This window comes from Quercus suber, unplaced genomic scaffold (genome assembly GCF_002906115.3).
Source record: "Quercus suber isolate HL8 unplaced genomic scaffold, Cork oak 2.0 scaffold_863, whole genome shotgun sequence".
In the NCBI taxonomy this organism is placed as follows: domain Eukaryota; kingdom Viridiplantae; phylum Streptophyta; class Magnoliopsida; order Fagales; family Fagaceae; genus Quercus; species Quercus suber.
In genome coordinates this window covers 167,841-178,628 of record NW_027070293.1, presented here as the reverse complement: position 1 = coordinate 178,628, position 10,788 = coordinate 167,841, and the positions used below count along the sequence as shown (strand labels likewise).

The window sequence follows — 10,788 nt, the reverse complement described above, 5'->3', positions numbered from 1 at the left end:
TAAAATCTAGCTGAATAGTACAATAAGACTCATAAATAGTACTAAAAAGTGCAACGAGACCCATGAACAGTACCAAAAAGAAACTAAAAGCTCAAATAAGCTGAAACTTGTAGCTTGTAGCTTATCCCAAGGCTCCTAATGATGTTGAACATCCAAAGCCCACTTGCCAAGAGTTTTGTATTAACGGATATGTTTTTAATGAAAATGTAAGTTCAAATCTCTTATCTCTCATTGTAATTAAAAAAAGAAAAAAAAAAACTTCTAAAGCCCAATTTACTTGTGTGTGTGTGTGTGTGTATACATATATAAAATTTAATAATTACAACTACAAAAGAGTAAGAATTGGAACCCTAATTTTCCTTATAAAAGAGAGTAAGCAATATTTCTGAATTACAAAACTTTTGAAATTTAATTGTTGTTGGATAATATTTCTTGACAAAGAAAAAAATCTAGTACTACAAACTATTACACAACTGTGATGTGATATGATAGAGTGTGAGTAGTGAAGAAAAAATGGTGGATTTATGTGTAAATAAAAGACAATTACTCAAAATCTATCACGTAAGAATTATAGTTTGAAGTAGTTTGTGATCCTAGAACTACTTCTAAAATTATGACCGTATTGCACCCGGTACAATTACCTCCTCCTCACTTAAATTTTTTTCACTACTTTCACTTTTCAATTTTTTTTCACTTTATTTATTCAATGGTTGAAATTGAAAGTTATTTTTTTGTCAACTCTCAATCTCAATCTCTGAGAATGATTGCATCACGTGCAATTCTGAATTCAATCCCCACTCTTGACAAAAAGATTCTTGGCATGTATGGGGAAAAAAAATTGTCCTCAACAATATGTCATCACTCATTAATTTTCATAAAAACAGCTACACATGCAGTAAGACAAATTGCACACCATTTCTGAACTAGCCCATGCAGTGCTAGAGAAATTAAGAAAAACAAGACAGACTTTCTCGCCCTTATAGCTTTATTGAATGCACATCCTTGTGTAGCTTTGCGAACTCTACTTCACTTATTGAAAGTTCAAAATGCGTGTAAAACACCTCTGAATGATTAGACCCCAAATTACAAAATATCAATTCAAGCTTATTATCAAACAATTAATGTGCGCAACATGAACATAAACCAAACACAAAATTGATAAACAATCTAAGTCAAATATAATCACATCCACATCATAAAATAAATGTCAAAGATAAAAGAGAGATACAAACACAAGGATAACACTCGATGTATTATTGAAGAGGAAACCGAAGCCCTCGGCGTAAAACCTCTCCGCCGCCCTCCAAGCGGTAAATAATCCACTAAAGAATGTAGTTGGGATATATGAACAGCAGAAAATCCTTCAAGCCTAATATACTCAGTGTACCTAAGTCCTCCAAGCTTCTTGCTCCAACAAGGTTGCGCCGAACTTATTTCTTCTTTAGCTTACCGGATTCTGCTATACACCATAGCATCAACCAATAGTCATTGGTCCCTTCCAAACTGCTTCCCTTAGCACCAAATGAACATTCTCACAGACGTGGGTCTGATGAGAAAAGGATTTGATCAAGAACCTCTCAAGGATGTATCAATGGAAAGTGTTGGGAAATATAGACCCCGGTTGATAGAATTAACAAGTTTTAAACCCAAGTTGTTAATTAGATTTATTATGAACAAACCTTGTTAAAACAAACAAACATCAATATCATGTCAATAATGAATGCAGCAGAAAAGTAAATAAGACAAGATATGATGACCCAGGAAAACCAATGAAACCAACCAGTTTCACAGTAAAAAACTTGGGGGGAAACCTTCCCGAAAAGCAATTCACTATAGTAAAGAGAAGTTTCAGATCTAGTACAAAACCTTTGTTCCTAGACTCTACAATTCCCGTAGATGAACTCACAGCAGAAACCTTTTACTGCTTCAGAACCTCTGAACTCTTTAATATATGAACGCCACCCTTTTTGTTGCACGGATCCTAGTACGTGACTAACTCCTTTGCACAAATCCCAATACGTGACTCACTCACCAACTTGAGGAAGAAGAATGTTGGCTACAAAGTCCTTCACTTCATCAACAATGAAGATCAAGAAGCACTTGGTTACAAAACCCTAAGGTGCAAAGACGCAGTAGCTTCTTTCAGAGAGAATAAGGCATCAATCACCTTTTTGTATATGTTCTCTCTTGTATTCTCTTATGTGACGGCCTCTAAAATAAGCCTTATATAGGTCTAGGGTTGTGAGAAAAGAAACCCTACACAAATACATAAGCCTGGCCCAAAAATCAATTTTGAAAATTCTGATTTCCCGTAACCTCGATCGATCGAGAGGTGTCGAGGTTTAATGAATCTCAACAGATAGCAGCTATCGAGGAGGTGTTGAGAAGGTGTCGAGGGGACAGAAACTTTCTCGATCGATCGACCAGCTATCGAGAAGCTATCGAGATTGCGATAAGAATCAGCTGAAGAGCTCGACAGATAGCCAGGTGTCGAGGAGTTATCGAGAAGCTATCGAGCTATCTATCCGCAGGTGTCGAGATATCTGTCCAGCTTTATTGAACACCTTTTCTTCACTTGTTTCTTGGTCCAATCTTCATGGCTTTAATATTATACTTGAACAACATGTTTCTTCAAGTATTAAACACAACTTAGATCTACCCAAATACAAGTAAAGTGCGTTTTGTCAAAGGATTAGCCAACTACATAAAATATGTCCTTAACAATCTCCCCCTTTGGCAATCCGTGACAAAACCACAACAAACAAATGAACATATGAGAGAAGTTATAAATTACTCAACTCATACTCACTTGTTGAATACAATAAAATCTATCCTAACACAAACTCTTGAAAAATTTTGCAAGAAGAGAGTTTATGGCAAGTAGACTTTGACAACCTGTATTTCTGAAACACTTTAAACAAAACTCATCAAGGTATCTTAGTGTGAAACAGAAATAATAGATTGCATACAAGTATAAGAAACATATGTATGAAAAAAGAAAAGAAACAACACATGTAAGGTAGGTAAAAGAAACATACATCAGCATATAAAGAAGATAAACACAATGTATGTAAATATGGTCACAAGACCCAAGGTACAAGAGCAAGGAAGTAAGCACTCCCCCTAACAAGATGAAACACATCTCCCCCTTACAAAGGAATGTATTTCTCCCCCTAACTTGTAGAATCTTAAAAAAGAACCCATAAAGTCACAATTTCTCTCCCCCTTTTTGTCATGATTGACAAAGGGTACAAGAAGCGAGAAAGCTTAACCCGAGAAACATAAAGATGATCAAGGATGATCAAGAGGGTACAAAGAAATCCATATAAATGCATGAATGTAATGAAATAAGATGCTATGGATGACAAGATAATAGAAGGATGCAAAACATGTGAAAAACAAGAAAAATGTTAAGCACATAAAACCCAAAACACACACACACACACACTAAACAAGTCTAACCAATTTTATATTTCAAAAACAAGTCAAGACAGTTTAGTGAGCATACATTAGCACATGTAAAACCTTTGTGATGGCCAAATCACATTGTACCTGCATATGTATCAAAAGTAGCAAAGAATATTGCGTGTTGTGTGTGAAAAACATCGCAAGATTGCATATGTGTATACATGTTATGACGATTTGAGATATGAGAAAATAACTTTAACTCATACACAATCATAACTGTTTGATGGGGACTATCACCTTTGAGGTACATCCTATAACTCCCACATCTCCTAGAATACACGCTTGCAACCATATTTGAAGCATTTTTGATCTTTTTGCTTTTTAGTTTCTTTGCATGTTTTCTTTTATTTTAGCATATCATAGATGGGCATATAAAAGAGAGAAAAGAAATACCCAAGATGTTAAGCATTTGACATCGTACTTTTGCTATGCCGAAGTATACGAATGTCTTTGACACTGCACTTTTGCTATGCCGAAGCATATAGGTGTCATATTATGATTGGCGGGCAACAGTGGTGAGATGGTTATTTATGCTTTTCTCTTAGAATTTTCTAGTCCTACCCGTCAAAAAGAGTGATATGAGTGTTAAGTTTTAAGAGATAACCTAATCTTACTCATCACAAACAAGAGCCACAAAGCTCACTTGCTTAGTTGTGCATAGAGATGCTCATTTAAGTTACAAGAGATACAAAGTTTAGAAACTTTGTTTTAATGGCCATCCAAGGTACACAGATACCAAAGTACACAAAACATATATTGTTTTTGTATTTTTCTGATTTTTCCTTTTTATTTTTATTTTGAAAACAAAACCAAATAAAAACTAAACAACCAAACAAAAACAGATAAACAACATGTATGCATGAAAGAAAGATGCATATGCATGAAAACATGATAGAAATATGCAGATGCATGAAAGCATGATTCCAAGAACAGATAAGAAATCAAGCAAGAAAGTCCTACTTTAGATATAAAGAATTAAAGTAGAGGACAAACAGAAAAGATAATTAAGTCTTAGGCTCTTTTCTCACCCACACAGCACGAGTCTTTGGCCGTGAAGATGAAAAGACACGTGTCCTAGTATGTCTACTAAAGGACATAGAAGAATTAGAATTCTCTTGAAATTGACTTAAAAAGCTCAAGACTTTTAATAACTCTCCAAACAAAGGTGTAGGCGCTTGAGAGGAAACCTGTGACCGTTTGGACAATTGCTTATGAGGATACAACTTAAAACAATTAGGACGAATGTGTCCAGCAACACCACAATGATGACAAACACAAGGCTTAACACAGGATTTAGAATTAGCCAGATCAGTTTTGGATTTCATACCTCTATTACCTTTCTCAGAATGTGGCACAAAGATAGTCCTTGATCCAGAAGCTATGGATGAGGAGGGGTTGGAGGAAACAGCATATCTTAAGTCAGTCTTATCAGAGGCTTCCTGAAGGGTCATCTTCTTAGGTACTTCATCATCAAAAGAATCCTCACTTTCACTAGCACTCTCCACAATCACCTTATCGGTTGTGGCAGCAAAGGCCATAACTTAACGACATTCATCACAAACTCATCAGAAGAGTCATCCTCAGTATTACTCTAAGTAGCAACCAACCCTTTATCTTTTGACTCATTGGTCTTTTCCTTCATGAGGTAGTTTGGGCACTTTATCCTCATATGACCAAAACCTTTGCACTCATGGCATTGAATAAGGGGTTTTTCATTCTTGCCCTTCCTAGAGGATTTAGGTTTCCTAGGAGATTTGCCCTTATCCTTTTTCTTGAACTGAAGAAGCTTGATAATCTCATCAGTTATGAATGATAGATCCTCATCCTCATCATCATCTTTATCTTCATCTTCAGTTTCAGAGTCCTTAATCTCTTCCTCTATACCCTTAAGAGCCAAGTTTTTACTCTTTCCACATTTTCCTATTGAGCTTAATCACATCTCATAGGTTTGAAGGTTCCCTACAAGCTCAGTCAAAGGAATTTGATCAATGTCCTTGACTTCTTCAATGGCAGTGATCTTAGCATGGAATCTTTCAGGTAAGGACTTAAGGATTTTTCTAACAATTTTGGATTCTGCAATACATTCTCCAAAGTTGAAAGCAGAATTCACAATATCCTTGAGTTTGGCATAGAACTTATCAAACGTCTCATCCTTCTCCATCCTTATTTCTTCAAAACTACTAGTGAGTTGTTGAAACTTCACAGTCTTTACTACCTTGGTACCTTCATAGGTGGTCTCAAGAATGGTCTATGCTGCCTTGGCAACTTCCGTGGATGATATTTTCTTGAATTTCTCATTAGTCACCCACAGAACAAAGCATTTAAGGCTCTACTATTGAAATTTGCAGCTACAATTGTTGCATCATCCCAATCCACAGGTGCTTCCTTCGACTTAATCCAGCCAACTTCAACAGCTTGCCAAACCTGTTCACCTAGAGCCTGCAAAAAAACTTTCATACGAACTTTCCAGTACGCATAATTAGTTCCATCAAATAAAGGAGGTATAAATAAAGATTGTCCTCTATCCATGACAACAGGGGTCAATGGATCACACTTAGAAAATTAATCCAATCAGAGTGAACCCGCTCTGATACCACTTGTTGGGAAATATAGACCCCGGTTGGTAGAATTAACAAGTTTTAAACTCAAGTTGTTAATTAGATTTATTATGAACAAACCTTGTTAAAACAAACAAACATCAATATCATGTCAATAATGAATGCAGCAGAAAAGTAAATAAGACAAGATATGATGACCCAGGAAAACCAATGAAACCAACCAGTTTCACAGTAAAAAACCTAGGGGGAAACCTTCCCGAAAAGAAATTCACTATAGTAAAGAGAAGTTTCAGATCTAGTACAAAACCTTTGTCCCTAGACTCTACAATCCCTGTAGATGAACTCACAGCAGAAACCTTCTACCGCTTCAGAACCTCTGAACTCTTCAATATATGAACGCTACCCTTTTTGTTGCACGGATCCCAATACGTGACTAACTCCTTTGCACAAATCCCAATATGTGACTCACTCACCAACTTGAGGAAGAAGAATGTTGGCTACAAAGTTCTTCACTTCATCAACAATGAAGATCAAGAAGCACTTGGTTATAAAACCTTAAGGCGCAAAGACGCAGTAGCTTCTTTCAGAGAGAATAAGGCATCAATCACCTTTTTGCATATGTTCTCCCTTGTATTCTTTTATGTGACGGCCTCTAAAATAAGCCTTATATAGGTTTAGGGTTGTGAGAAAAGAAACCCTACACAAATACATAAGCCTGGCCCAAAAATCAATTCTGAAAATTCTAATTTCCCGTAACCTCGATCGATCGAGAGGTGTTGAGTAGGTGTCGAGCTTTAATGAATCTCAACAGATAGCAGCTATCGAGGAGGTGTCGAGAAGGTGTCGAGGGGACAGAAACTTTCTCTATCGATCGACCAGCTATCGAGAAGCTATCGAGATTGTGATAAGAATCAGCTGAAGAGCTCGACAGATAGCCAGGTGTCGAGGAGCTATCGAGAAGCTATCGAGCTATCTATCCGCAGGTGTCGAGATATCTGTCCAGCTTTATTGAACACCTTTTCTTCACTTATTTCTTGGTCCAATCTTCATGGCTTTAATACTATACTTGAACAACATTTTCTTCAAGTATTAAACACAACTTAGATCTACCCAAATACAAGTAAAGTGCGTTTTGTCAAAGGATTAGCCAACTACATAAAATATGTCCTTAACAGAAAGGAAGAGAGTAGAGGAATTTGAAGAGTCTTTTAGTAAAGATTGGGGATGAGGAAATCTTGTTTTTCTCTAGGGTTTCACTCAAAAATTCTCTCTGGAAGCTCTCTTGATTTCATGGGTATAAAGGTCTATATATAGTGGTGTGTGTTTGGAATATAAAGAGTCAGTTTTTGCCAAACAGGGTAAGTTGGCGACTTGGCCTCGCGGCTTGTCCAAGTCGCGAGTTCAAGTCGCGAGGTAACGGCCTAGCCAGCCTGGAACTTTTGTCTTATAGTACGACAGCTAGCGTGACCCTTTACCTTCCTGCATGCTTCTCACATGCATAGCATTTGGCGGCTTGCAAGCCGCGAGTCAATCGCGAGTCCTAGCCGCAAGTCTCTGCTTCTTTGCACAAGGATAAGCAATTCTTCACACTCTCTTCATACACTACCCTTACATGAATCCCACCTAAATACAGGGTTACTAAGTGCTAAATTACAAGCAAATTGGTACGGAATAAAGCCAACAAGATGGTTGATTAATTTCAACCTTACACTTATAAAGAGAAAGTATATGAACCCAAACAAGAGAAAGTGACTATGTGAACACAACTTTATGTCATAACTATTGTTACAATTTTATTGTGCGCAATTGTGAAAAAAAAAAAAAAAATCATATGAAAATGATAGCTAATTCATCGATTACAGCAATCCATATTATCAAATTGTGACAACCGATAAATTCAATTACATATTATCCGCATGTTGCAACCGAAAACTCTTTCTTTTATTTTCTTCATGAAGTGACTTATCGAATTTTTTCATGTCTTAATCATGAGATTTTTCTGTTTACACCTTATCCTTCTCAACCATCTCCACCACCCTACTCCAACATGGGCGAGACAAAATGTCCTTGCACCATGTACTAACATTGGGTCGCTCTTCAAAGAGCTGCTTCACAGGTGTGCCCATTAGGTGGTACAAGTAAGGAAGGTGAGTAAGATCAGCAGAGGTAAACCTATCACCTCCCAAGTACTTAGAATGTGTAAGTCTCTCTTCATACACATCCAACACCTTAATCAGCTTAGCCTCTGCTTCTGCCACCACCTCTTTGTCCATTGGCAACCCCTTTTTGGCCTTGTCCACGAGCTCTTGCCTAAGTTTTTCAGCTGGGGGACTAAATTGGTGATCCTCAACGTCGATCCAAGTTGCCGCTATTCCTTGTAGCTTTGGCACCTCGTAGACTAGCTCAGTTCCAGGTTTTAGGTAATAATGCGTTATAAACCTCATTATGGCCCTTGATTCTGGGTTACAACACATCTGTTTATATAACTTGAAACAGTATTGCTAAGAACACAACAATGTTTACAATATTGCTCACAACTGCTAATGTGAGATTGTGACTGGAACAAAATTACTTTCACATGGATTTACATCATTTTTAGTAGCACCAATCACAACATTTCACCAACAATTGTGACTTGTAATGACACTAAGAGGCCGTTTGGACTCAGCTGAAAGCTGAGTCCACGTTTCACGTTTTGCAATTTTTTTTTTTTTTTTTTTTTTTTTTTTTTTCGGGAAAGTGAACAGTAAAATCACATGATTTTACTGTTCAGTAGACAAAAAAACACTGTTTATGTACTGTTTGGCACTGTTTACGCACTAAAAAATATTAAAAATGGGTCCCACGGTACTATTTACACATTTAAAAATTATTTTGCTACAGTATTTTCAGTTTTCAGTTTCAGCAACAATAAGTTTAACCCAAACGGACCCTAAATAAAAATTAAACAACTTCATAGAATCATAACTGAACCTTCAAATTTGTAGTGTACAAAATGTATGTATGTCATAACAAATATGATATATGGTAAAGTGATTTTCAAAAAAAAAAAAAATGATATATGGTGAAATGAGGCTTCATTATTTTCCTTAGCCTTACCAAATAGAGTCAAACCGTCGTCCTGATAGACTGGAACCAGACCAAAGGGCTAAAGCCAAGGAAGGAAATGGGAAAAAGACGAAATAAAAAAAATATGTCAGTAAGCATTTGAAATAGCGAGACAGAGACATAAATACAATATTCTTTGGAAATATGAGTACTTGAGTGATAGGAGAGCTAGAAATTACACTTAAAGAGAGGAAAGATTCAGTTTTGTGCTCTCCAGCGTTGAGGTCAATTGGTATGAATTCAAAATCAAGCTCATGTTCAAAGATGGAAGCTAAGGCTCGGATTGTGTCTGGAGAACCAAGGGTTCCATAAAGTTTCCTAATAGCCATGACCCTGTTTTTGGGAGAGGAAGAGAGATTGGAAAGGACAAATCTTGGCGAGAGAGATGGAAAAATTTAGTATTACTATATTATGAGTGTCAAACGATTATACAATGCTCAGTTACCTCAGTATTTATAATATCTTAAACCTAACTTAACCTTCTCAGCATCAAAAAAGATAATAAACCTAACCTTAGAGATACAGGGTTTATTTGGATACTATTTATTACTGAAAACTAAAAACACTGTAATAAAATAATTTTTAAATGTGTGAATAGTGTCATGAGACCTATTTTTAATGAAAATTTTGTTGAAAAAAAAGGTTTGTGGGTTCCGTGAACAGTACATAAGACCCACTGACAGATGCATTTTTCAATCTTGGGTGTGATATTTTAGTTACTGTAGTCGTGGGTCCCACAAAGCATAAACACCAGACACAAAACATTGAGGGATAAACAGTATCCAAACGCTCACACAGTACTCATCAATGATACTTAAAGAGTACAATATTACAATACTGATGCTGTAAAGAATACAACAGTACCATAACTGTTAAAAAAATGGTTTATTAAGTCATGGACATTTACCCCAAACCATTAAAGTGTGAATGAGAAATTAATTCTATAAATGTCGGTCTAAGTGGGTTAAGCTTATTTTAATGTTTGCTTGTGCGTGCTGTATTTAATTCCAAACCAATATGTTTATTCATTATTGCACATTTTCTAAACTAGCGTGAGTACGTAACAATATATTTATTAGCTGCTACTTCTATTATAAACTGGTGCTAGTGTGTGTGTCACCTCATTTTTGTTAGTTTTTGCATTCATTTATAAGAGTCTTCAGAGAGAGACACACAATTATGTTCATATTGTAGTACTTTTTTTTACGTGTTGTTAGGACAAAATTGCTTTTTGCCCCTTTCTGAAAAAAAAATCCAGCATTTTGCCATATTTCTCAAACTAATTAGGAAAATGCATCTCTTTTGAAAATTGAGTTTCTAAAAATCGATTTAGGTCCTATAACAGCGTTTTTAAGGACCCTATAGTAACGTTTTAAGGACCTATAGTGATGTTTTGTAACTCGATTATCATAAAGTCGAGTTATAGTCAAAAAAAGAAAAAAAATTGCATGTAACTTGACTTTATGAAAATTGAGTTACAAAACGTCACTATAGGTCCTTAAAACGTCACTATAGGGTCCTTAAAAATGCCGCTATAGGGCCTAAATCGATTTTCAGAAACTCGATTTTCAAAAGAGGGGCATTTCCCTAATTAGTTTGAGAAAGAGGGCAAAATGCTGGATTTTTTTTTTCAGAAAGGGGCAAAAAGCAATTT

General features: G+C 36.1%; 1 protein-coding gene across 1 annotated transcript; it reads right to left on the bottom strand.

Moving 5' to 3' along the window:
• Positions 1-7,795: 7,795 nt before the first annotated feature.
• LOC111984271 (glutathione S-transferase) lies at positions 7,796-9,556 on the bottom strand. Its single transcript, XM_024015894.2, has 3 exons — positions 9,314-9,556; positions 9,126-9,174; positions 7,796-8,484 (listed from the first exon to the last, which is right to left on the bottom strand). The coding sequence occupies exons 1-3, from the start codon at positions 9,461-9,463 to the stop codon at positions 8,030-8,032; spliced, it is 654 nt and encodes a 217-aa protein (XP_023871662.1). The 5' UTR covers positions 9,464-9,556; the 3' UTR covers positions 7,796-8,029.
• Between the last annotated feature and the right edge of the window lie 1,232 nt (positions 9,557-10,788).